The sequence below is a fragment of the Populus nigra genome, chromosome 6 (genome assembly GCF_951802175.1).
Source record: "Populus nigra chromosome 6, ddPopNigr1.1, whole genome shotgun sequence".
Lineage (NCBI taxonomy): Eukaryota > Viridiplantae > Streptophyta > Magnoliopsida > Malpighiales > Salicaceae > Populus > Populus nigra.
In genome coordinates this window covers 7,183,855-7,210,946 of record NC_084857.1, presented here as the reverse complement: position 1 = coordinate 7,210,946, position 27,092 = coordinate 7,183,855, and the positions used below count along the sequence as shown (strand labels likewise).

Genomic DNA, 27,092 nt, shown 5'->3' with positions numbered 1-27,092 from the left:
TTACAGAACACAAAACACTCTCATTAAAAAAATTACAAAAATTACAGCCCTTATTCTTTGCAGCTTATTCAATTTTGTTTTGCTTTTCTTACCTTCGTTTATTTTTTTTTTTGGTGCTTGCCAGGATTCTGATAAATTACAAAAAATATTGCCCTAATTCTTTGCAGCTTACACGATTTTGTTTTGGTTTTGTTACCTTTCTTCTTTATTTCGTGGTGCTTGCCAAGATTGTGATGTTTCTTTCACCTGAATATGTTAGCTCATCTTTTATTTTTATTTTTGTTTGTTCTTTCATGCCTAATTTTCCAAGTCGTATGCCCCACGTCTATTTGTTTTTATCCTTGCACATATTAATCAGAATTTTACATTGTTTTCAGGTGTTTTGAAAGGGTCACTTTTATTTATCGTCATTATTTTCTCAGGTTTGTTTCGTGCCTGTTTTTTATTTGCTTTATGCATTTCCATTTCCTTGCATTCTTAATCATGGTTATGGTATTTCAATGTTGAGCAACACGTAATGGTATTTCAATGCCTGAGATTAATAATTTTATCCTTGATATTATACCTGGTCATAAATACAACTTTCTTAGTTGTGATTCTATACAAACAACTTCCGGCGACATTGACAACATAGATTTATTGTATCCAATTGAATTTATCAACCAGCTTGACTTTAATGGTGTGCCCCAGCACAATATTTCTTTGAAAATTGGCACACCAATTTTGTTAATTCGGAACCTTAGTCCTTCTGCTGGTTTATTCACTTATTAATATATTATATTATTATAATTGTTATATTATATTATTATTATATTATTATTATTATTATAGAACTGTATTTATTTTTTTTTGTTTTTTAATGAATGTTTATTTGTTTGATTTAGTTTATTAATGTTATTTTTTTTTTAGTTATCAGATTTTCATGATACGGATCTCGGGTTTGATGGGTTAACCTGATTTGATGAGTTAACCCGGATTTTTTTCTTTTTAATTAATTTTTTTCATTTAGTTTAGTTTGTTGATGTTAAATTTCTTTCTATTTAATTTTCATACTTTCATGATACGTGTCCTAGGCTTAACGGGTTAGCTTGGTTTGATGAGTTAACCCAGTTAAATCTAGGTAAACCCGTCAATTTTTTTTTCTATTTAGTTATCAAACTTTTATAACGTGAATCTCAGGTTTTACGGGTTAACTTGGTTTGAAGGGTTAACCCAATTAATTCAAATTTTTTTTCTTTTTCTTTATTAGTTTTTTTCTTCCTGTTGGTTTTATTAATTAATCTATTTAATTATCACACTTTTATGAAACAATCTTATAGCCGGACCCACATCCAATATTCTTGAATCCAGTGTTGCAGTCAGGTTCAGTTAAACTTGGATCATGTAAGTTTAATGTTATTATTAATATTATACATATTATTTTTAGATTAGGCGTTGCAGCCAAATCCAAGACTTTTGGGTATAGCTTTGCAGAAAAACTCAAAACTTTTAAATTTTAGTTTTTTAATATATTTTTTATAAAAAAAATAACCCGCGGCATCGCGCGGGTTATGTAACTAGTTTATAAGTATGATATGTTATTAAAAACTTTTGCTGATATGTTTATTCACAATTTTTTTTTTTTTTTTGTATACTTATTGCCCAATTTATCTTAAATGAAGATACAATTTTTAACGTTATGGAGTTTTTTTTTTTGCTGAGAAAACTCATTCCGTGTTTCACGAGGGAGGTGTACGGTGTGCCTGGCGTTGTTTTTTTTTTTTAAAAGCAAAAAAAGAGTACCCCAAAACACGTGTGCTTGCTTACAATCCCAATCTTTTACCTCATTGGCATCGTGAATGAAAACAAGTACCTTCTGAGTTCACCGACGTGCTGATGACATGTACGCTGCGGATGCAATGACCTGAGCATTAGCCCACCATAAGGGTACATGTGAAATAATAAGGGAGCTTTTGCATGTACGTAAATAAATAAATAAATAAAGTATTATATTAAAACTTAGAGAGTGAAACTAGAAAACCATCCGGCAATGTATTAATATTTAGACCATCCGGCAATGTAAGGCGTTTGAGCGGTGCCCTTCAACTCCTTATCCAAAACACCGAGCCCCACCTGTGTCTGCCACTTCCAAAAAAACCAAAAATGGTAAGTAAGGAAAACGTTGAAACTTAACATTTGAAATTAGGGTTATGGTTGTTTTTTAAAGTGTTTTTTATTTAAAATAATATTTTTTTTAATTTTTAAAAATTATTTTTGATATCAATATATTAAAATATTTAAAAATACTAAAAATATATTAATTTTTTTAAAAAAAAATTTAAAACAATGAAAAAAAAAAAAAGTTCAGCCGACCACAAATTTCTCTCTCGATATTTCTGGCAACTTGAGAGGGTTCACCTTTACCAGTACAGTAGATTGGGTGGCTAGAATAAATACACCTCGTTTGGTTCAGCTCTTCCATCTCTTTTTTCTGGTTCAGCTCTTCCTTCTCCTTCCTAAGCAAAGCAAAGAATTACTGTATCTCCCAAGTAGGCAGTGAAGATGTCTCATCCAGAAATCACTAACAGATGGTCTCTCCAGGGAACTACTGCTCTTGTCACTGGTGGAACCAAAGGGATCGGGTAATTCCCTGTCCCATTGCTTCATTTTTACTTTCCTTTTTGTTTGTTTTGATCAGATTAACATATTTTATTTTATTTTATTTTCTTGCTTGGTTTTTGTTCCTGTTCTTATTAATTACTAGATCACACCGGAAACAACAGTAATTGAATATGTATTTTCATCATCAAAGCAATGTCATAGAGAGAGGTAATTTAGAAAAAGTTTAATGGATTGGGCACGCCAAAACGGCATCAATCCTTCAGAAGAAGAAAACATCCCTCCAGCGCGGGAAGACTCTTTTTTTTTTCTTTTTAATCATGCATTATGTATTACACATTTGAATGCTCTCATGTGTTCATGTTATTCCTTACACGTTCGAGCTCAAAATTCTGAAGACTTAACCAATCCCTCGCTCTCATTTCCATGGACACCTGGGTTGCCAATTAATGTATTAATACGTGCAGGTTGCTTTCAATTAATCAACAGTCCAGGCATAACTAACCCCGTTCTTTTTTCTGTTTATTATGAATTAAAATTTAACCAGATATGCTGTTGTGGAAGAATTGGCAGCCCTAGGAGCATGTGTTCATATGTGTGCGAGGAGCCAAGGCCAGATTGATGCATGCTTACGTCAATGGAAGGAGAGGGGTCTTAAAGTTAGCGGATCAGTCTGTGATGTATCCTCCCAAGCTGACCGAGAGAAGCTGATAAAGGAGGTTTCCTCCCTGTTTGGTGGGAAACTCAACATTCTTGTAAGCATATATTTGAAGAACTTGTCTTCAATATCAGTGTGGGCTATTATGACCAACTTTGTATTGATGAATATATAGATCAACAATGCTGGAACCAATGTATACAAACCGACTTTAGAATACACGGCTGAGGATTTCTCATTTATGATGAATACAAATCTCCAATCTGCTTTCCATTTGTCCCAACTTGCACATCCACTTTTGAAAGCTTCAGGAGCTGGAAGGATTGTCTTTGTGTCCTCTATTTGCGGCGTGACATCTGTCAACATTGGATATCCTATATACTCAGCCTCTAAAGGTACTTAATTCTCCTGCAAGACTCTGTGCATGTAGTTAAAGAGTTGTTCTGAATGTTGTAACTTGTTGTGATCGCAAAAAAATTGCAGGGGCAATTAACCAACTCACAAGGAACCTGGCATGCGAATGGGCCAAAGACAATATTAGGGTTAATTCCGTCGCTCCTTGGTTCATCAACACCCCAATGAATGAAGATGTAATATTCTCTACCCTGTCATATGTATGCTTTAATTTGGTTAACCTAAAAAATTGTCTGATGGAAGCATAATTTGCCATTTTGGCATATATTGTTTTCCCATTCAATGCTTATTCACATGAAACTATAAATGCAGGTACATCTGTGTGAATGTCAGGAAGTGAATTAAACTATATCTAACATTCTTGCAGACCATGCAATTAAAATTTCGTAAGAACATGGATGCTATTAGGATAGCAGATGTTTTTCATTCTTTCGAAGCAAAAAACCATCAAGGAATTATATATTCCATATATGTGCAAGCAAGTAGTTGCTGCTGAGAAAAAAATTATCATTCCTCTATTTTCAACATTGCATGCGATGAAAGTCCATTTCCTTGATTAAAATTTGCGTCTTGTATTGTTTACATTTCAATGAAATATAGTCAAGCATTGTGTGCTGACATTTTAATGAAATGATCATGCATGGTTCTTATCCAATAAAAAATTGGAGGAAGGTATGACACTTGGCTTTTCTAGGTGTGGTTACTTCTTTTAGGAGCATGCCTTCTCTGGGTTTTCTTTCAGGTTAAATGACCATGTATCACTTCATATAATTAATCAGTAGGTGACTTTGCCTGGCTCTTCATGATCATCTGAAATTACCTAATCAATGACTCGTCACCTCTATTTCATTTTCCCTGCAGAGTCTTCAAAATGAAAGTGTTGTGAAGGAGCTTGCTTATCGGACCCCCATGGGACGTGCTGGAGAACCAGGAGAAGTCTCTTCTGTTGTCGCATTTCTTTGCCTGCCGGGGCCATCGTTTACAACTGGACAGGTCATTTGTATTGATGGAGGGTTGTCAGTGAACGGCTTTTCCATGGGTTGAAAACACAATACTCTACTAGGAGAGAGCGGAATAAGAGGATATCCCTCCTCAGAAGTGGATAATCGATCTGTGTGCATGTGTGTGAGAGAGATAGTACGAAGCAAATGTTTGTTCTTTTGAGTTGTTGGGCTAAAAAATAAGCGATATATGCATTTGTATCCAAGTCTTAGTATTGACTTGTAGGTCTGGATTTTGCGAGCTCAAGTGTGATATATAGACATTAACGAGTGCTCTATTATATTGACCGAGTCTTTGAAAGTTTATGTAATGTGTCTTTAATCCAGAGGATCCATATCACATACTATAAAAAAATCATTCATGGGTTATTACCAAAGAAATGAAGAGTCCCGTGGCAAAAAATGCAAAATAAGTTATAAATGGTAAATATTTTGTATGTAAAATATTTTTCCATAAATTGTTTTCTTGGTACATGTAAAATATTTTTTTTGGTTTAAAAAATATTTTTCTCTAAATTATTTTTAAGTGAAATATTCTTTATTGGTGATGGTGGTAGAGGAGAAAGTGATAATGATGAATTGATGATGGTGGTGATGAAAGAAACGTGGTAATTAAAATAATTAAATAATATTATAAAAAAATTATTATTGGTAAAATGTTTTATGAAAATTTACGTGTTAGAAAATATTTTTTAGCAAATAAAATAAATTTAAAAATTAACTATAAAATAATTTTTATTCATCAATTTTTTTATAAAATATTTTCAAAAATAAACAAGACAATTGAATGCATTCTAGGGGATTAAATTTCGGGTACTAAAACCTGAAGCTTATATGTTTCCCGTATGCCAAGTGCACTGTTTAATTTTTATTTAATTTTTTAAAATATTTTTAAATTATTTTAATATATTAATATTAAAAATAATTTTTAAAAAATAAAAATATCAAGAGAAGGCACTAATAATTTAACTTCGACCTCCTCCTTTTCTTCATTTATTGATTAAATTTTAGTAAAAATTAGAGGGCTAACATTTTTCCTGCCAAAATTGGGAATGGGGAAATATCATGGAACAACATGTCGTCCGCATCCACTCCTCTATCAAATGACGAGTCTTCTAGGCCAACTTACTAACAAGTCGTGTGCTTAACAACGACATGTCATTCTATTAGAGGTCTATAACTAATTCCATCCTCCGAACAGCTCTAGCGCAAGAACGAAAACAAATATTTTTCCCTCGTCTAAAATACTTCTCGATAAAAAAGAGAAGCAGCAGCTAGATGAGTACCATGAAATCTTTCCGTGAATGGTAACAACACCAGTTATCTTGTTCGAAGACTCACATTTTGTTTTTTTTCGGGTCTTTTAATTGATTGAATGTTTTGCAGCAGCAACATTCTGTCCCATAGAGAAGACAGAGACCAAAAAATCCTCCTCTACGCTTGCCGCAACTGTGATCAGTGATCACCAGGTTTAGTTTAGGCTATTCATAATTCAATTTAAAACTAAACCCATTATTTATTAAAACAAAAAACCCTATTCTTTTTTTTTTGTTCCAGCAAGTGGCTGATAATAACTGTGTGTACTGAAAGAGGTGCATCACTCAGTAGCAGAGAAAACTCAGGTATTACATGTAGCTGCTGACCCTACTCTTCCTCGCACTAAAGCTGCTACTTGCACTGTCTGCAAACATCCTGAAGCTATCTTCTTCCAGGTCAGTACTATTTTTTATGCTATTTAATGCCAATAGGAATATGTTCTATTTTTTTTATAAAAAAAATGGTATCTGGATCTGTTAGCGTTGTATAGATTTTTTTTGGTGCGCTTGTTAATTGTTCTTTGGCAAAAAATTGTTTGCGTCATTTTGATGAGCGGCTATGCTAATTTTGAAAATATTTTAAAAAGTTTAGATCCAAAACCAGATTGAATACGAGCGGAAAACGTAGGCATTAATAAAGGGGAAACACGGTAGGGTATGACCTAGGTTTGATATTTAGGGGTATCTGGGTGAAAGGTTGCTATGGCATATTTGCAACTGAAGAGGATGAGTATGCTTTATCTAACACAACGCCACATGTTGTTTGTGGGTTGTCGACATGCAAATTTAGTTGAAGATGTAGTGGTAGTGATATTTGAAAAGAAACACATTGGAGATGGTTGTGGCATAGCCCATGGATGTAGTCAAAAGGAAAGGGCTATGTGCCTTGTTAACAGAAGCACTATTCTTTTTAATTTGACATGATTGCACATTCTTTGTTTCTTTTCTTCCAGTACAAATGAGATTAGATTAGCATGTACTGAAGTGTTTCCGTGTTTTTCCTCTCATCACATGCATGTTTCATCATTTCTCATTGGTTTATGTGTCATGGATTGCCCCATATGTCTCGGGTAAAATATATATTTACATTAAAGACTAGCTACTCGTCTCGTCTTTTACTGCTCTGCAGCTACACCCTGTTAGAAGTTGCTCATCGTGGTTGCAGGAATTGTGGTTGAGATGGTTACTTCTTTAAAATGCAATTCTAGAGTTCCTCTAAATCTGCGCCATGGCAATTTGGTTTTTGTGATATCTTGTGTGTTTGGCTTTGAAGAACTACTTTTCTTGAAAGATCTCTTTCATACATGTAGGCAGAAAATGCCTTTATTAATACTCTAACATGCAGCCACCCTTTCTAAAACTCAAGCTTTTGACACTTTCCGTTAAGATTGAAGTGCATGGTAGAATCCATTGCTGGGAAAGTGTGAACTCACAATTGGCTGTCGTCTTCTCTCATATCAATGATATTTCTCTCCAGTTTATCCATGCATGTAGCTGCCACTGAGTTGCCATTATGATTGCAGATGTCTATTATTAATTCATTTTCAACTTGTTTTTTTGGTGCATCTTTGTAAGCTAGCATTGGACAGTACCATCTATTTAAGATCTTTGTTTTTTATTTAGAAGTTATTTAGTAATCAATTGTGCTTATTAGGATCAATGAACTAGCTGTAATCTTTAAATGACGGTATATTCATGAAGCAGCGATTGACTCTTTTAAGTTCTAATGTGGTGTTTTCTTCAATTTTGCAGGCAACTTCTAGGACGCTGTTTTTTGTATGCTGCAACCCGAACTGTAGCCATACATGGAGAGATTGAGATTTACCTGTCCATCAATCAAAGCTCTAAATAGGACATTTAGAAATGTTTTCAAGACTGATATAGTTGAGATCCCATGCACGGGTTCTTATCTGCTGATTTTGTGGAGGTTTTTGCGATCATTTTGTATACTTGCATATTAGTAATAGTCAACCCGGAAGGATTTTGTATCATCATTGAGAAACCAAATTATAGGGGCCAGACTTTATCGGTTACAACTACTTCAGTATGATGCAATTCAGGCTACGAAAAAGAGAAGGTCTGATGTTTCTAGGCCTCCCTAATAATGCCCAAACTCCCGAAGATTCCTTTTCATTTAGAGCTACAGGTGCCATACGTGTGCTAAAGGGGCAGTCTAACCTTGAACTTGTTTAACAATTCAAGTTATGGTAAATTTATTTATGTGTGCTCTCTTAGTAAGTTCGTCAGTTTTATCAATATATATATATATATATATATATAAGGTTTTTTTAAAGATATTGAACTTAAGTAATCATGAAGGACAATTATATAATTACGGGATATTGTGTTGTTATTAATTAGAGTCAAGCCTTGGAAGCAAAGGAATATGAAGTAGAAACTATTCATACATGGATATTGTGAATATAAAGTAGGTAAAAAAACATGTATGATTATTATTGGAAGCAAAGGAAGAGGAAAATAGTTGTAGAAAATATTGGATAATGTGTTGTTTCTAGTTAGAGTTAAAAACTTGTCTGGCAAGCAAAGAATCAGGAAGCAAGATATCAGTTGGGAAAGTTAAGATTTTAGAAACCCACAAGGTAAAAAAAAAATAGTATTTCAAATTTAAAATTGAATTTGAAGGAATGAGGAAATCAAAAATAAATCCTGGAAACCCTATCACATATGAACCTATTTATATTTATTAGAAAAATGAGGTGATTTTTGTTATTGTAGAGTTGGTGTAAGTTTGGGAATATAGTTGAAATTGTGTTTCTTAAAAAAATTTAATTTTTTTGTTTTAAATTTTTTTTTTATATTTATTTTAATGTGTGCATATCAAAAATAACTTTTAAAAATAAAAAAATATATATTATTTTGATATACTTTTAAGCGAAAAGTATTTTAAAAAGTAATAAAAAAACCCTAAAAAAAAAGGTTGTCCTATAATTTTAGAGAATGCAATGATGATTAAAAATTACTCTATTTATAAAATAGGTTAGATTTGATCCAACTCAAACATCTCATTACTTGATATATATTTATGCAAATTATTCTATTTGTTTGAATCACAATATTTTTTTTCTTTTTTTAAGTGATTATAAATGTTTGTAGAATAATTTATCAATATGTTTTCATTGTAGATGATATATTTGTGTATTAGTTTAATAATATTAAAGATCATTTATTTATAATGTTTAAAAGTGTATTAATTTAGTAACATTAAATGTGAAAAATAATACTAATGCATGTTATATATGAGTGAAGATTCTTCCATAATAAAGATCTCTAGATAACAAAAATACTTAAATACATACTTCATTAAAATATTAAATAAGATACCATGGCAATGTAGACCTAAGTGGCATTGTACTAATAATCTTTGGCGTCAAACAAGAACGTTACCTCCTAAAACATTTGAGAACAAGAACTAGAACGTGAACGTGAACGACACCGTCAGCAACTAAGGGCTAAAATGGTGGGCAGTTTCTGTATTCATTTGTGAGGATGCTAACAATGTTGTCTATACAAGAATGAATCTTCCTGTGGAAATTTTTCCACAGCAATCAAGCTACTTTCCCCTGAGAGCTCTATCTCCCCTAAAACAACGCATAAAAAACAGAAGGAAAACCGATTCCCAAAATTGAAGCTAGAGGGTAAAATACCTCCTGATAAAAAAACAAATTATGTACAAAAAAATTATGAGGGGAAAAACCAGATGGGCCCAACTAATATCCCAACAATTTGGGGCTACAAAGATGATAATGCCCGCGCGAACCAGTTTGATAAACGTCGCATTTTTATGGAGAGCTCTGCATTCTTCTCAAAGTGTGATTCTGCGTTTGAGAGGACGACTTCAAAGTCATGCTTCAATGCCTCCAAGCTTCTATAGTAGTTGTTTTCTAACCTTGACTGGATCACTTCAAGAGACAATGGAACTGGGAACCTGGGAATTTCAGGGATCAAACACCAGCTCAAGCACCAAAAATTTTGCAAGTTACTGCTAATACGTGCTTCTTGAAAAAAAATCAAGCGTCTCAGAACAAAAAAGAAAAGGCAAGAGAATATACCTGTTAATAAAATTTGACTTCTGTGAAACTTGCCTTAGCTTTTCAACCCCATAGTGATCCTGAATATGCGCACAAAAAAATTCAGACAAGTCCCCAAGATATCTTTGAATTGATTTAGTAGCCACATCTAAAACATTTACAAAGATCTTATACAATAAATTCTTTTCCCACCCTCATGCATGATTACCTGGTTTTTGCCTGATCGATCTAATTTGGTGAAGGCAGACAACAACTTATTTGTGATCTCCTCATCTATACGAGGCTGCTCCAACTGAGTATCATCATCAAAAAGCTCCCAAGGACTGTGTTCATGCAATTCTTTGGGATCACTCTTGTACTGAACAGTACACCTCTCCCATGGACTGTCAGGAAACTCCGATGATTTGGGCTTCGTATATAGAACCCGGCCATGCCACCAATCACCATCTTCTTCACCCTCGTTTTTCCACCAGACCTTACATTTATCCCTACGACTCCAATTCCTCTGTATGGCAGCATCGAACCGAGTTCTCTCAACAAGAAAATCTGGGAAGCCAGTCATTTCGGGTAGAGTTAACTTGAATGATTTCTGAAATGTGCTGGAAGTAGGATCTACAAATCTAAGCGTCATTTTGCAGCAACAATCTCCAGATCCTGCAAGAGCAGCATACTCAAGGGCTTCAACCTTACAGAACTCGACCGCCCTAATGTTTCCCTTCATTATTTTCCAAGGGCCTGCTTCTTTAGACTTCATGCGATCTAAGTACTCTTGATGGCCCTGAAAAAACAAAGAAGCTTCCAAGATAAATCATTTAAATTATACGACCTAAATTGCAATTAACCTTAGGCAAGAATCAAGATAATAATCTTTAGCATCTCTTCAGATTAACCTGTCTCAAATATGCAACTTCATCCCCTTGCTGGGGGATATAACGAGACCCCTCCTCGTGCATTGACAGCATTAACCATGATGCTTTTTTGGCTGACTGATGCAACTTCCTTCCATCTACTGGACTTGTGTCACGAAAGTGATAACTGGCTTTCCTGTTTCTAGTAGATCTCAAGCGAGCTGTCATCCTTGAGCTGGATCCCCATTCTTCAAGTGAAAGCTGACATCTATTAATGGAATCGTCGAGAGCATCTCTACAAGTATCATCTGATTCATGTCCCTGCTCCATCTGGAGATTATTGCTTGCCATATTTGAATCATGTGTAGGTGCCTTCAAGCCCATGGAACGTGTTCTTTGAGATCCACCAGATGCGCCTTCATAGGAATCCCCTCTGAAATCAAGATGAGGGTCACAAGCACTTAAAGTGTCTTCTCTGATACTACCATCACCTTCTGAGCTAATTCTACCTCTGCCTGGCTTTGACCTTCTGTAAACAACATCAAACATCCTTTTCGGATCTGAACGGGACCCTGAAGAGTTGTCCAAGCATAGCATGGAAATTTCACCAATCTGAGTATCTGATTCTTCCAATCCATCACCTTTATATTCTGGAGCAATTCCATTGGAGCCATTATGCTCCAGCATCTCCTTGACTGGATTCTGTGTCATGTTTGCAGGCTTATCAGTAGATAAATCACACATACCATTTCCTTGATTATCTAGTGAGTCCTTCAATATCTTTTTTGATCTTATCCTTATCTTTGTTGAGAAAGGCGGGAGGCTCTCTCTGAGATCAGGAGGGTTGTCATTCCCATTAACCATGTGACCCAGGGTTGGTAATTTATCAGAGTCCAGGCATCCGTTGAAGGTTGGGTGCTCTTCACCATTGGACACATCATTTACAAGCTCAAAGGTATCAGCACCAGCATTTCTTCCATTCACTGGTACCACTCCTTTGTCCGTGTTATTTTGAACTTCTAAAGTAGGGGATATTGTGCCATTATCCTCCTGAAGTTTTGAGTACCTGTTGAGATTATTTTCATTTTCATTGTGTTCACCAAGGCATGCACTAGATCCAGTATATGCTGCTGATGAAATGGATTCTCCCAATCTCTGACGCTTAGAAGTACGAGCCTTTACACCTCCCCATCTGATATCCCCATTTTTATATTCTTCAGACAGGTCCAAAGGATAATTTTTTATCTGTGCTCTTCTTCCTCCATCCATTCTGCTGCAATGTGCATCACCAGAAAAATATCCTGGATCTTGAGAGCTTGTAGGAACCCCATTTACCTCAGTGGCTTCCTGAGGAGCTTTGGACGATGATCCAACCAAATCAACCTGGCTGTCACCCTTGTGCATTCCACACTCCGGGAGCACAATCTTACTAGAATCACGAACTGGCAGTTTAAGGATCAATCTCCTCCTATTTATAGTATTCGTGTGAGATTCAGTAAATTCATGATATTTTGCGAAGTCTTCAGGCTCTTCCAGGATATCTTTTCCTTTCAAATTCCTGTTTCCCTCATCGTGCAAAGATCTATCTGATTCATCGCTTTTAATATTTGAGTCTTGCATTCCAGATTCAGTTTCTGATAAGTCACCTTCTGAGCCATCTTCATCTTCTGCGTCAGTAGCTGTTCCAGTAATTTTTGAAAATAAACTAAGCGCATTGCGGGCAGCAGCTCTTTGAGGTCTCAAGGCCTTTGAAGTGGAAGACTTCCTCTTTGAAGCTTTCCTGTCAATCCTTGATTTCCTAGTTCGATTACTTCTAAATGAGTTTCCATCACATTCATCCAAATTTTTCCTTTTAACACGCCTCCCAGAAGAAGTCATTATCTCAATCTGCAAAAAGTGGGGGCAAGAAGAATAAGCTAGCAAGTCAAGCATGCATGAAATCCAATATTTTGAAAGAAAATTGTTAAAAAACATGTACTTCAGCCTTTTGTTTTCTCCTTTTAGATCCTCGGAAACCATCCCTGCCCTCAGCCTCACTGTCTTCTGCACTACACTCTGGATCACCAGAGGAACTATAATTTGACCTTCCTTGCTCGGCCTCAGAAGAATATTCTTCAGGGGCACTGTACTCTGAATCATTGTCCTCACTTTGCATGTCATTTTCTGGTTCCCAATCCATGGCATCCATGAAATCAGGCAGTGGCTCAACCAATACATCCAAGTCGGCCAATGCAAGCATTTGGTTATCCGGGTCTAGACTGAAGTCTGGTCCAACAGCAAATCTTACAGAAGATGGCTTCCACTCCACACCCAGAGCTCCTAACCGTCTCTGCTGGTACATGCTCTGGTAAGGTTCCGTATAAGGAATCATCCCTAGAATTCTCAAAAAAAAAAAGCACTTGAGAGAATGTAATTGAAAATTGCATATGCCATAAGAATTCCATAATGATAAAAGTTGCCAGGTGAAATTAAAACCTGAGTCACAAAGAAGATCCTGCATATTCCGCCGGAATGGTACTTGCTGAGTTTCCTGAATTAGATGTTTCACATTGTTTGACATCGAGAAGTGAACACAAAATGAAAAGTAACTATGTAAATCAGAACTTCAATACTACTACATCTCATGTAGGATCTATTTGGTCTGCATGAGTCAAAATTTCAAAACCCGACAATTATAGCAAAGAGTATTTTTTAGGGATACAATTATAGTCATTTATAAACTCATGCGTTGACTAAAATAACTTTGCATATAGATATGCATGCAAGCAATAAGTAATTGCCACAGGCTGCAAAATGACATGCTTGGTAATTCAGAATTAGGGCTACAAAAGGATGGGCAAGAATTTTTTCAGGTGAGTATGGAACTCAACAATAAACTCAATTAATCAAAAGGGAACTTCTATAACATACTGCCTTTAATCAAGATGTTACATTCCCTATAATATCAAGTACTTCTCAAGGTGCATGTTTCTTGACATTATGTATGCGATGTAGTGCATAATAATACATAGGTTTGCTGAAGCCACCAAATTATAGACAGCTAGCTAACCTGGTCAAGTACATTTCCGTAGGTATCTTGTATCAGGGGCCGATAATCACCAAGGAAGAACTGTACACAGAGTGAGTATCATAATGCATTTCCAGAGAGTTCTCAGTAGAACCTCCAAACACGAGTGGTTATTTATAACACACCTGATCATATTTAGCATCCTTTTGGGACTCGCCTTGGCCTGTATTTAATATGTACAACTGACCCACGTCATCCGAAAGTATAATAGATGTCCCATCCCTGTTATAAAAGTAGTGAATGATAATCATGACAGCAGCAGTAAGGTTGCAAGAAATTTACAGATATATCTTCCAGCATTTTGATTGGGAAAGCATACAATTAAACTCCATCTCAAGTATAATAAACTACATGTACAACAAATAATCATGCAAAACTGATATAATATTGCTAAGTGGCAACGCCTATTTGAAACCTGAACATGGATTCACAATCGCATAAAATTCATCTGACATTTACTTGGATGAATCAAGTCCAGGAAAAGTTTAACTTTACTGAACTGGTAAAATAACCATGAGGCTAAAATACAAAAACTGATACACTCGCCTAACTATAAGGAGTCCGATGAGAATCTCTCGTAACACAAATTGAAATAAAGCTGAAAACAGTAAATTAATAGTCTAGAAAGCTTCTATTTTAGAAAATTAAACTATCATAAAACAATGAAAGACTTGTAAGATTCATAAGATGTTCTTGGACATTGATTCAGAAGAGTGATACCAACAGAATCAACAAAATTAGAGATTCCATATTAAGCATCAATAGGCACCTACGGTGAAAACTTTCCATCAACCAACTTGAAATGTGAAATTTCGTAGATCCGGATGGGTGTGCCCTCCCAAATCTAAATAAAGAAAAAAAAAATATGAATGCAAACAGTAACCAAAGAAAGGTATTGCAATATAAAATGAGATTCGGCAAATTGAAGACTCACATCCCACACTATTGTTTTTCCATCATAGCCAGCACTCATAGCTATTCGCGGGTTGAAAGGATGAACATCCAGAACATATGTCTGCCAAGAACACAAATGATATAGTCAGAAACGCTGGACACATCAAGTGAATGACTTGTGAAAAATAAGAGAATCCAACACAATGTGTATCAAGATAAACTGCATTGATATGAAAAATAGAAAAATGAGAAATGAGAGCGAAACAGAAAATAGCACCCTTCCAAGGAAATAGGTAAATTCCAGCTGTTTTACAAGGATCTCCTAATAGAAATGTGATACGGGTGGAAGTTGGATTCTGTAAGAATCGCCACATAAAAGGAGACCAAACACAAGAAAGCATTGATCTCTGCCAACAGTGGTCAAAGAGGTGAAAGATGCCCGAAAACAGGCTTCGAATAACAATTGATCAGTGGTCCTTGTATACAAACAGAATAGGAGGTGGAAAAGAAGTCAAAATTCAGTAAAACATGCTTTTGAAATGCTCAAACATACAGATTGGATAAACAAACCATTTCTAAAGTAAAAATGGGTAGGGACAGCAAGGATCTGCAAAAATAGGTACCAATTTCTTCTAGTGAATGAGGCAGGAAAATTGACTGGTAAAACAAATTAAAAAAAATATTCTCTTTTCAGAGATAATAGTGGCATTTAAAATATTACAAAATTTTGCAGAAATTTCCCTTCAGAACTAGCAACAACAATGAATGAGAGATGGTTACTTAAACATTCTGAAAAACTGAGGTCATTATGGGACAACATATAATATATTTGAACTAACAGGAAGGAAACATAAAATACAATTGCTGGCTGCGAAAAACTAATCTATTCTTTTGCAACCCTTCTCAGCTTTTGACCGTCAACTTAAAAGAAAATTCACTAAAAGTGAATATCTGAAAATATAGCAAAAACAACGTGAAACAATTATAAAATTAAGAGATGCATTCCACTTGACCCACAGAAAAAGCACACTAGCACATTGCATTTACAATAGTTGTAAAACTAACATGGAGAATTGTGACAAGTGATCAGTCAATGGTTAAGAGCACCCCATGAATTTACCAGTCAAGATCATAGGGAGAGATGGTAACACAGAAATTGTTGAATGAGAGGAGCATATCAGTCATCGTGACATGTAACTACATATGGACAGTTTAACATTTAAAGAGGGGGGAAAGGATGCTTGTAAAAAAAAATGAGGAACCACTTACAGATTGAGTATGACCAGTCAAAGAATGCACCAAACTACCATCAGCAGCATTCCAAACACATATTCTGCAATCTGCACATGTATCGTCACCCCCACACAATCAACTTACAGAAAATAAAGACTACATTTCCTACTTCAAAAAAATATTCATTAGAATCCAACTCAGTTCCAAATTTCATTTTTTGGTAAGATCAATAACATGAGGGAAAGAATTAATAGAGTTATTTATTATTTATTTATTTTATTTTTTAAAATAAAGGGACATAGCACAAAAAAGTCCGTCGAAACTTTTGCAGGGCTATTGAAATTTAAATTTTGTTGTCCCGCGCCCAAATCCACATGCGGGCATGTGAGCATAAAAAGATTGAAAAATTTGTGAAACTTATCGAGTAACGCTCTGTCCAAATAGTGAACAGAAACAGCAAAAATAAAATTCAATGGAGAAATAAAAGATGAGCTTTAAACAACAGTGAGGACTCATTGCTTGAAAGTTTCAATGACAAGAAGTAGATTTCTTCCATTTTGGATAAGTGAAACAGACAGCTGCCCTTTCCACTCGGACAATGTCCCTTAACTTGCCCAAGAATCAAATTGTGAATAACATTCCATGGCTTCCAATTTGCTGGAAACTAGATAATCTGCCAACCAGAACAATACAATCCACAAGTACCAAGGGCAGCAGAAAATGATCTTTGTTGTTATCTTAACAACACCTCAACCAACACCAGCACAAAGTACATGCCTTTTAAGAATTACAATCGTGTTTCCTTTCCTTTTTCTGAAGGTCTCCAACACTCCAGGAATTTAAAGCATTTAGTAACTAAAATAAAAAGGGAAATGACAACATAACCAACAAATAAAACATATCTACCACAAAGAATGAATCGTAGAGCCTAAAAAGTGAGAGTATCAACAATAACATCATTTTGCTGTAAAAGAAGAAGATTTTGTTAGAAGCTAATGGGAACATTTATGAATTTTGAAACAGGTTGACTTATATGGTGATGCTTAAGGACTCATCAAAGAAACACTGGGGGCTGAAATGGACAAGCATTTGTATTACTTCTGCCCCCCCTCCCCCTCCCCTTCCCTTTTTTTTGGCAAAAAAGATAACTGAAGTATGAGAAGATAGCTGAATTTATATAGTTGCACTCACATACATCCATAAATATGTACATGAATACTTGTAAAAGAAAGAAGTATTACCCATGATAGCAGCAAGGACAAAACGATTATCCAGACTCCACGCAATCATGTTTACCCCACGAGGAGTTGGAAGAATTCTCTGTCGTGGACCTCCTCGTGGAGGTTGAGGAGGCATTGGTGGAGGAGGAACTTTCAGATGATAATGCCGTATCCAACGGCCAGCTTTACCCTTCAAAAAGAAAGAAACATATATTTGTTGTTCAGAAATCAAGAAGGTATCCTGGTATTGCTCAAGGTCACATTGACGCAAATTGAACCTCACAAAAAGTAATTGACCGATTATCATTTCCCTGAGAAGAAAGAAAACCCGGAAAAAAGGTCATTTACATGTGATCTACGTGATTTTGGAATCCAAATAATTGCACTGCCGTCTCGAGAACAGGTAACAATGCTTTCGTGAAAATACCTGGCATGTTTAATTATGAAGCATATATTGTCAATAGATCTGATTAACTATAACAAAAGGGTGTGATATAGATATATTCTCACAAGAAAAGCAATGCAACATAAATAAGCAGTTAAGAAAAATTCCATACCATGAATTTTTAAATTTTGGAATATTTTCTTCCTTTGAGTTGTCAGCCATAGAAAATCTAGATGGCATGGCACAACCACTACAAAACAAAGCAGTATCCTATGTCAGCATTCTAATTTTTTTAATGGCAGCATTTGCACAGAGAAAGAAACACTTACCTAAATTGGACATAGTTGACATCATTCTCGTGGCCAGGTAACACATCTATCTCATGATTTGGCTGGGCTGAATCATCCGTGTTGGATTTAAGCGCATTCCACACCTGCAAGTGATGAGATATTACTAACAAGTTATCCAGTGTTTACATGTCAACAATCATTCACATCAGTTCTCCCAAGATCAATATTCATACCACAAATAGAAGATAAAAATAGGATAACCATTAAGCAGAATTGCAAGCAAGCTAAGGGAATTTAAATATACCCTAGCAAGGTGGTCAGAGCTACCAGTGACAAATACAGTTCCATGAGCATTGAATGCACAACAAAAAATCTGATGGCTCTGAGGACCACTACTTGTGGACGGACCACTGTTCTTTCCTGCACCCATTCCATAATTCTTGTAACTTCTTTTGATAAATGAACCAGTTCATCAATCATGAGTTAGAATGAAAAGGTAACTAACCAGCCACAGGATCTGGAGGCCTTGGAACATATATCCGTGTACCTAAGTTGGAAGACCTGGCATCCCAAATCCTACATGTTCCATCATCTGAAGACCTGCAAAGAACAAGTAAAAGCTATAAATTATTGCAGAGAACAAGTACTGAGGAGTCGGCATTGTACTTTCAAGGTACTGGTGCCAATTTTTTCAGAAGGCAAAAATGCAGATTTGGCCAGGGAAAAAAACCAAACATGAAGCTACAGAATTTTACATGCATAAAATTCACATGGGTGCAAGGGGAAAACAACAACTACATGATTACTGAAATAAAGACGGGGAGTCAAAATTCACTTGAAACAATGCAGACATTATGTGCCTTAGGGCCTCAAACTAGTCAAACTTGACTCAACTAAATCTTAATCATAACAAATGAAGTGGGATATTGCGAGTTGTTAGGGCTGGAAAATGGATATTTATTGACAGCCACAAAAATAATTGATGATCTGAAATTCTCGGAGACAAGAAGATTGAGATACCACGCTACAAATTTAAACATGGCAACGATAAAGAAAAAATCTACAAAGTTGAAGATCCAGAGAAGATAGCAGAGATACATGAATTAAAATTCCCATTAATTTAGGATACAAAAGTTTAAGTCAAGAACCATCTCTATCAAATTTATTCATGGTTGGAACCTGGCTTCTCCTCAAATCATAAAAGGTTTCAGATGGGAAAAAAGTAGTTCTGGATTCAAACCTAACAAAGTGATAAAATAAAGTCCTGCAATCTACAGTGGCATGTTCCAATATCAAGTTTCCTTGCAACAAGAGAGTCGTATCCAGAGGCAGTAGATTCATGAAACAAAGAACAAAATCTCAGAATTGTAGAAGATGCATAACATGAGATTGCAATCAGCCTTACGACAAAAGCTGGTATGCAGAACCAGGCCTTGGACTAAATGCAATGGCAGTAACAGCTGCAGAGTGTCCACGAAGAACTGATATTGGCATCCCATCTGGCAAACGCCACTGCCCAAATCCAGATGTAGCTATCAAAATTTGGGTATAAAGAGAATAAACAGGAAGAAAGTCCTTACTTTTTAGAAGAAAAAAGCTTACAACTCGAATTATGCAATCATTTGAAGAGGATGCCACCAAGGTATTGTTTGAATTTACAGCCAAGTCAGTAATGTCCCCCTTTCATGGATGGATTGAAATGCAACTTATGATTAAACAGCAATGGAAGCCAAGAAATCAATGGTATTGGATTTACATAACCATACTCACTTCATGCCCTCGACAGCTAGCTAAGCAAAAAGCAGTTTCCATGGACCAGATTTTTACAAGACGATCGTCTGAACCAGTGACAACATATCTCCCAGAGCGATCAAATATTGCTGCAGGATTTACATTGAGGCAGTTTTAGGTACAAATCCACAAATATCGATGAAAACTAAGAGAATGCATATGGTGTGATGTCCAAGATGCATCTGGGAAAATGTTTTATTTTATTTCAGATTTTGGCAGACTAGTCACAATATATGACTTGTGAGTTTTCCCTAGGATAGGGACATAAACTGCATAGTCCAATACCATAAAATTTTGCTGTAAAACTCATACCACAATAGACAGCATTCCGATGTCCTCGTACTCTCTTGACATTTTGCATTTTCTGTACCATAGTCGATGGTTTCGCAATAGCATAGCATGCTGCACGAATAGAAGGTGCACGATGGTGTCTTGCAAAACCACCTCCAATTTCCCTCAAACTTAACCCGCGAACCTGATCAGCATGTCTATGAGGCCATCGCATGTGAGCAGGGGGGTGCTTGACTTGGTCATTTCCCTTATCTCTATCACCTTTAGACACAAAGGAGTATTTTACATCTTAATAAATTCCAGTTAAAAATAGACAATGAACTCTATTATGCCATTATGAACAGAAATATCTCACAAAAGCATAAAAACCTCATACAAACACAAATGTCAGGTTATCATTTCATTTCAAAGCTTAAATAGATGTAACCTACAACTCAAAAGTGAAAATGAACCCGTTCCCAGAAGGGTAGGAACATCAGCAGCATTTGGAGCATCACCAATCAAGCCTTCTGATAGAGAGGCTGTGTTGAGCAATAATTGTTTCAAAAGCTTTACCAAGTGATTCTTCTCAATGTGAGGGTACCTGTATACATATAATTAATGAAAGGTCTAGTCAAAGATAGTTTGAGGCAAAAAATTAACAAAATACAATGTGCATTGTATATCCACAGAAATGCAGACAAAAGTTTACAAAAGAAACCAGGACCATTATTTCAAACCATTTTTAACTCAACCATTTATGTAGGCACATGCAGTTTGCCCCACAAAAGCAACGCTGAGTGTAATTGTGTGTGGCCACACGAGTGAGTAAGTGAGAGAGAGAGAGAGAGAGAGAGAACACATTGCATACTGCTCCTCCAAACTATTGTAACTTAATGGAAATGATAGACCATTATCATTTTCATCCCCACTATGTGCTCCACTTCTTGAATACCAAGCATGATATCTTCTAGGTAAAAGTTGATGTTCGAGAAGTTCATTCCAAAACTGTACATAAGTTCTCTGACATGGCCCAGCTGAAAGGAAATGCATAATTAAAAAGTAAACTTCACTAAGGTCAACATCCACATCTTTCACCCTTCTGCGACTTGTCTCTGACTCTGCAAAATGAGCAATCTCACGCTCCTTACTGGAAAAGCTCAAAGGCATCATACTGCCTGAAGGTGCATCCCTTGAAGGAATGTACTTCTGGAGAGCAATGTTTCCTGTAATTCAAGAAGCCAGAAACACTAAACTTAAATAAACAAATAAATCAATTCTCAAGTGAAAAGGAAAAGGAAAAGTTAAACATTAAAAGATACAAGGAAATATAGGGAACCACTTGGTATACAGCATAGAGGAACCTGATGAATCCAACCAAATTAAGCATATTTGTAATATTTAAACTGCACATATAAAGAACAAGAATTTTCGGTTCTCAAACTTTTGTACAGCAAAAATAACATCAAATATTTTATTCCAGGGTTGAATAAAAATATTGTTGTTAGAAATGCCTGAAATCAAATTAAATTTGAATGTGTATTGAGTTGGATGTTCATCTTTGATGGTTTATTTGCTTCCAATTTAGATCCACTTTTGCATTGTATAAACATTAAAGATATTTGTAAGGCTTGCTTTGATAAGAAAAAACCATCGTAAGAAATTATTCTGGTACAAAATTATTTATATAATGAATTTCTGATTAATTGGGGGTTGAAAAATGGTTCACGTTGTTTTTATATTAAATCATTCATAAAAATAATGAATTTCATTGGTCGTACAACTTGCTACTAAACTTCAATAAATTTTATGATTTCTTGATTTTTACAGTATTTTGTAATGATTATCCCTACTGATTATAGTAAAATGTTAATTGGTTATAAAATATTTTATTTTAAAAATAGGTTTTCATCAGTAATAATTTAAAAATAGGTTTTAGTTGGTAATAGCATAACGTTCTGAAGCATAAATTTGATTTATTAAATTACTTACAATGCAATTAGATTTAATTGATAAATCAAGTCAATATATATGCAAATTCTGAAGTTTAAATTCAATTATTAATCATTATACTACAGTAATTTAATTTAAGAAATTACTAAATTAACTTTAAAAAAAATTGACGTCATTCAGAATTCATATCCTGTATTCTAACAAGCAAAACCCATTATTTGGGTGTTTATCAGTTAGTGAATTTGTAGTGTGTGTTTATAATGTGATCCATTACTTCCAAATTGTGTCAAACATGAGACATGACCCTTGTCTCCAATTATAATTAGAAAAAAACATTTAAAATGTTTGACATGTATCTTTTAACATTTTTTATCCAATGTGACAAAAAATTGACCCATGGATGATGACATTCCCTGAAAAGAGATGCCCTTATCCCTCCATCATCGGCCCTCACGCTCCAACCAGAGGAACCACCACCAAAATTGCAACCCCAAAATCACAAAAATACCCACCTCTAGTAATGGTGCTATAAACAGAAACACAGAACAACTTGTCAGCTGTGAAACCCTGAGCCAACAATAACAAAATCCAGATTCGCCAGCACCAAATGGACCCAAGACCTCCATATATACATGCATCCACTGAACCAAGAAGATTGTGATTAACAATAATCTCCTAGTCCATCTAACATGACCAAACCTCAATTCAACCTAAAATTGAAGGCCTTGATAATCGAGCATGAAGAGCATCCACCTCAATTATCTTTGACAAGCACTCATTTACCGATCAAACATAATACACCTAATGCTAACATCTCAAAAGCTCTAGATCAATGCAAAAGGGGCTCGTATCCACCCTGGCACAATTAATGCTACCATCTAAAAGCTTAAAAGCTAATTTGGATGCATTAAAAACATGGTATAACCTGAGACCCAATTCCACCTTGCATCAATAGAATTTAAAATCTAATAATTGTATTCAAATAAGTAAGACCATTAATGAAAATATTGACTGGTTGGAGAGAAAACAAGAGTAAACCACCAACCCTTGGGCCCCCTTTCTAGCAAACCATATTTGAACATAAAAACACCAAGAGAAAGGAAGCGCAAAACTTCCATGAACAACCTAATGATGGAACTAACTTCTGATAATCAAAATCCAAGAAGATTATCAGGAGATGGTCATTCCTCCAGGACCACTTTCTGATGCAAGTTCTGATGATCAAGACAGAACATCCGAAACAGAGCCAAGCAGAAGGAATTGATTGGATCTAACAACATGAAGAGTAGTGTTAATGTAAGGATTTGGCTGAAGCAAGTTCCAGTGGATTGAAGAACTCTGTGCAGGCTAAAGTTCCAGCCATACATGTTGGCAGGAAAGAGCAGTTGATATCCCATAAGTGATGTCAATCTTATTATCATCCAAGTGGCAGTAGAAATTGATATTAACTGTTGTTGTCCTTATATGTCAGTTATTAGCAGTTAGGAGTCTATCTATTATGTAACAGTTAATTGTAAAACTATATTTATTGAAGATTAGTAGTTCCAGTAGGTTATGTTGTAATGAAAGCCTATTTTAATTTGGTGTGATTCCAATATGGGAGTGATTCCCTTGAGTGGTGTGAGGCTACTTGTTTCTTATCATTGTAATTCTTTGTTTGCAATTAAATTATAAGACTTCTATCTTTCTTGTCATTAAATCCCTTTTCTGTACAACTGAGTTTGCTTTGTTTACAAGTAATTGTTCCAATCCATAGTGTAATTGGCATTACTTTCAAGACATGCAGAACAAAGAGCCTATGAGTTGAGAAACTTTATGCACTGAAGATGTACTGCCACTAGCATAAAACAAAATGAAGTTCATAATCCTGTCTGATGCAGACAACAAAACAATCAGAATTCACGTGTTTTATCGTGATTAGAAAAGATGTGTTTCTGAAAACTGTATGGGTCTAGGCTTCTAGCTTATGCATTGGTGTCCTATTAGTTTTTAATTAAAAAGAAATCGTTTTTAAGTTGGAACAATAGAAGTTTCTTATTCAAGAGTCTAAGTCCCCGTTGAATTAAGAATTCAACTATGTAAAGCTTTTGAAGTAACCCTATGAGGACATGGACTTCAAAGTTATCCTGTGTCACTATTATTCTCTTTGCTAGAAAGCTATCAAAGTTACCATCTAGAACTTCCGCGTGAACTTTACAGATGAGCTCTGTCATTTTCCCCTTTATTTCTATTCCACTTTGCCTACACGCACATAATTTTCTAAGAATAAGATACCTCCCAACTCTCAAGTGAGTCCTAGCTTAAGCTTTATGATATCAAGGTTCAGCAGATCTAGCAACAATATGGTACTTCGAAAAATAGAAACAGGCCAGAAAAAAAACAAGAAAAAAACCCTACCATTTGAAAAAAGAAATGAATATAAACTCCCATCCCCCTCCTGACACCTTGAAGCATTCCTGGTACTTCAGTTACATTACTACTACAGCCTTTAGATTTTCCCGGAATCCGCATAAGGTTCAACCAAGAATTAAAATCAAACAATGATAATGAAGAAGTCTTTTCTCCGCGCACTCACATACACTCATGACATAATCACATGCGCACACATGAAGAGCATACACATTGACCAATTGGTTTACAATGCCACACGCTAATCAAGTAATAATCAATGACTAAACCCCGATTTAAACTAGTTGTAGACAAACATAAGAACGACGTGGAACCTGAAGTAAAGCGAGAGATAAATCAGCCAGAGGGGATTCTTGAGTGCTTTTGAAAGCCAAGCCAGCAAAAATCCAAATGCATTCCTCTGTACGACAAAAAAAAACAAACAAACCCTAATTTCAAATTATCCCGATTTGCAATCAAACACAAATACTAATATCGAAACAGACCTTATTGAAGATCTAATTCAACACGTTCTCCATAACCTTATCTACTTCTTCAGTAACTAAACAAAAAATCAGATAATGACATGAATAAAACCAAAATAGTAGAGAAAATGTGAATACCTTCAAAATTTGAGACAAAACGGCAGCGTTTTAGAGGGGTAGTGGCTTGGCTTTTCTTTTATTTTATCTTCTTCTGGGATTGAAGGAGATGAAGAGGTTAAAGAGAGAGTGGAATTAGGTAGAATTTTAAATTAGGAAAGGACTGGCGATAGTGGGGGACGCGCGAGAAAGTGATTTAGATTCTTGGAGGGACCTGCGTGTGTTTTCGATTCTGGCTTTGTTAGAGAGATTGGGGAGCGAGTTGAAGGAGAGACGGAAGGAGAAGGCAGGATTGAAACGTAGCTTTTTATAACTTTTGCGGCTACTTTTTTTCCTTCTCTACAGGTGCTTTGAGAGAGAGTGGAAATAAAAGAGAGGAGAAAACAAAAAAAAAACAAAAAAAAAAAAAAAGCTGGTAACGCTGTTCATAGGAATTGGGTTGAAATCACTGTACATGTCGACGGTGATTTCATCCCAGATCTTTTTTTTATCTTATTCTTTCTTTCTTTTTCAATTTAATTCCTTGTACTTTTTTTCTCAATTTATTTCTTTTTTCAATTTAATTCTTTATCTGATTTTTCAAGATTAATTTTAAATTATAAAAAAAATTGTTAAGCAGGTTGGAATCAATGTCTGGAAGATAAAATTAAAAGAGTGGCAACAAGAGTGGCGGGGAACACATGGCCATGTTATGAAAAAATAAAATAAAAAAAGGTGGGGTCGGATGTCGATAAATTAATAAAATACTAAAAAGAAGAGATTTTACATATTTCTTTCTATAAAATACTATTCGTTAGAATAGTATTTTTTTAATATTATATTTCGACATTAAATTTTTATTTTATTGAGTTATTTTATTTTTATAAAATAAAATGTAGGTTTGACAAGTTAACTCAATTAACTAGAATCTTTTTTTCTTTTTTAAGTTAATTTTTTTTCTTAATCTCATCCTTCTATATTAGTTTAATTGGAAATTCGGTTTCATAATCTGTCATGGTTTGATTTTTATTTGGTTATCCCAATCTTATAACTTTGGAAATAGTGCTTGGCAGGTTAACTCGGGGTTGACTCGTGATGTTTTTTGTCTTTTTTTTAAATTAAAGTTTTTTTTTTAATTTCACCGTTAAACATTGAATTGGTTAGGGATTAAGTTTTATAATTTATTTTAATTTGTTTTATATGAGATTATCCAGGTCTTATGACCAAGTCACAAGTTTTGAAATGTTAGCTTAAATTAGATCGGGTCATTATTTTTTATTTTTTTTTGAGGTTATCTTAATATCATGACCCAGATCATGGGTTCTTCAACACTGTATTTGCTTTTTATTATATTATCCTGGTTTTATGACTCGAGTTGCTAGTTTGACGGGTTAACCAAGTTAACTCAAGTTTTTTTAATTGACTTCCCTCCCATTTCATCATTTAATACTGGGTATGATTGAGAATTAAACTCCATGATTTATTCTTGTTTTTTTTTATTAAATTATCTCGGCCTAATGACCCAAGAATAATGCCCAATTGGCTAACCTGAGTTGTATCAGGTCATTTTTTCGTGTCATTTTTTATTTTTTCACATTTTATTACAGAGCACTGAATCGGCTGAGAATCAAGCTTCATGGTTTGTTTGATTTGTTTTTTATAGGGATATCTCGATCTCGTGTTTAAATTCGCAGGTTTGACACGTCAACTTGGATTAAATCAAATTGTTTTTTAATTTTTTCCATAACATCATCTCAATCTCATGACCTGAATCACGGTTTTTGTTGATTTACTCGATTTTTAATGTTTGTTTTGAATGATTTGTTTGTTTAATCTGGTCGCTCAATATTGAATTGATTGACAATTAAACCTTGTAAATTGTTTTATATAAGGTTATTCCAGCCTTATGACTTAGGTAACGAGTTTGACAAGTTAACTTCTTTTTTTTTAATTTTTTAATTTTTTTTAAAATCATATAATTCAATACTAGATTGATTAAGAATTAAACTTCATAATTTGTTTTGATTTGCTTCATGACAAGGTTATTATGGTTTTATAACTCATGCTATATATTTGACATGTTAATATAGGTTAACCCAAGTCTATATGTTGTCATTTTAAAAATTTTAAAAAATT

General features: G+C 34.9%; 2 protein-coding genes and 1 long non-coding RNA gene across 10 annotated transcripts; 2 read left to right on the top strand and 1 right to left on the bottom strand.

The window, feature by feature from the left end:
* Positions 1-2,417: 2,417 nt before the first annotated feature.
* On the top strand, positions 2,418-4,977 carry LOC133697913 (tropinone reductase homolog At2g29290-like). Its single transcript, XM_062120739.1, has 5 exons — positions 2,418-2,621; positions 3,146-3,353; positions 3,432-3,651; positions 3,740-3,846; positions 4,532-4,977. Exons 1-5 carry the CDS (start codon positions 2,542-2,544, stop codon positions 4,712-4,714), a joined length of 798 nt encoding a protein of 265 aa, XP_061976723.1. The 5' UTR covers positions 2,418-2,541; the 3' UTR covers positions 4,715-4,977.
* Positions 4,978-5,850: 873 nt separating this feature from the next.
* LOC133697916 (uncharacterized) lies at positions 5,851-8,225 on the top strand. The gene is made up of 4 exons (XR_009842954.1): positions 5,851-5,978; positions 6,058-6,140; positions 6,229-6,383; positions 7,740-8,225. It is a non-coding gene; the product is annotated as an uncharacterized LOC133697916 (long non-coding RNA).
* Positions 8,226-9,451: 1,226 nt separating this feature from the next.
* On the bottom strand, positions 9,452-25,396 carry LOC133696967 (uncharacterized). Of its 8 annotated transcripts, XM_062119269.1 has the most exons (26): positions 24,999-25,396; positions 24,882-24,937; positions 24,711-24,796; positions 20,897-21,260; positions 20,487-20,638; positions 20,077-20,316; positions 19,744-19,853; positions 19,554-19,653; positions 19,379-19,505; positions 18,479-18,573; positions 18,278-18,393; positions 18,013-18,116; positions 17,856-17,933; positions 17,647-17,725; positions 17,320-17,488; positions 16,115-16,185; positions 14,886-14,966; positions 14,725-14,795; positions 14,077-14,173; positions 13,934-13,993; positions 13,360-13,414; positions 12,863-13,257; positions 10,927-12,771; positions 10,245-10,814; positions 10,058-10,116; positions 9,452-9,933 (listed from the first exon to the last, which is right to left on the bottom strand). In XM_062119269.1, the coding sequence occupies exons 4-26, from the start codon at positions 21,205-21,207 to the stop codon at positions 9,738-9,740; spliced, it is 5,181 nt and encodes a 1,726-aa protein (XP_061975253.1). In that variant the 5' UTR covers positions 21,208-21,260; positions 24,711-24,796; positions 24,882-24,937; positions 24,999-25,396; the 3' UTR covers positions 9,452-9,737. The 8 variants fall into 8 exon arrangements, with proteins under 8 accessions (XP_061975253.1, XP_061975252.1, XP_061975257.1 ...); XM_062119268.1 differs by lacking the exon at positions 24,882-24,937; XM_062119273.1 differs by lacking the exon at positions 24,882-24,937 and having other exon boundaries at positions 19,379-19,485; positions 19,576-19,653.
* Positions 25,397-27,092: the final 1,696 nt, after the last annotated feature.

What these genes read in the sequence shown, in the direction of transcription:
- LOC133697913 (XM_062120739.1), top strand. Translation starts at nt 2,542, where the DNA reads ATGTCTCATCCAGAAATCACTAACAGATGGTCTCTCCAGGGAACTACT. An exon ending in GGTGGAACCAAAGGGATCGG is followed by an intron (nt 2,622 to 3,145) that starts GTAATTCCCTGT and finishes AAATTTAACCAG; the next exon opens with ATATGCTGTTGTGGAAGAAT. An exon ending in GTGGGAAACTCAACATTCTT is followed by an intron (nt 3,354 to 3,431) that starts GTAAGCATATAT and finishes ATGAATATATAG; the next exon opens with ATCAACAATGCTGGAACCAA.
- LOC133696967 (XM_062119269.1), bottom strand. Translation starts at nt 21,207, where the DNA reads ATGATGCCTTTGAGCTTTTCCAGTAAGGAGCGTGAGATTGCTCATTTT. An exon ending in GTCAACTATGTCCAATTTAG is followed by an intron (nt 17,934 to 18,012) that starts GTAAGTGTTTCT and finishes TTTGTTTTGTAG; the next exon opens with TGGTTGTGCCATGCCATCTA. An exon ending in CAAAATCACGTAGATCACAT is followed by an intron (nt 17,489 to 17,646) that starts GTAAATGACCTT and finishes TTCTTTTTGAAG; the next exon opens with GGTAAAGCTGGCCGTTGGAT.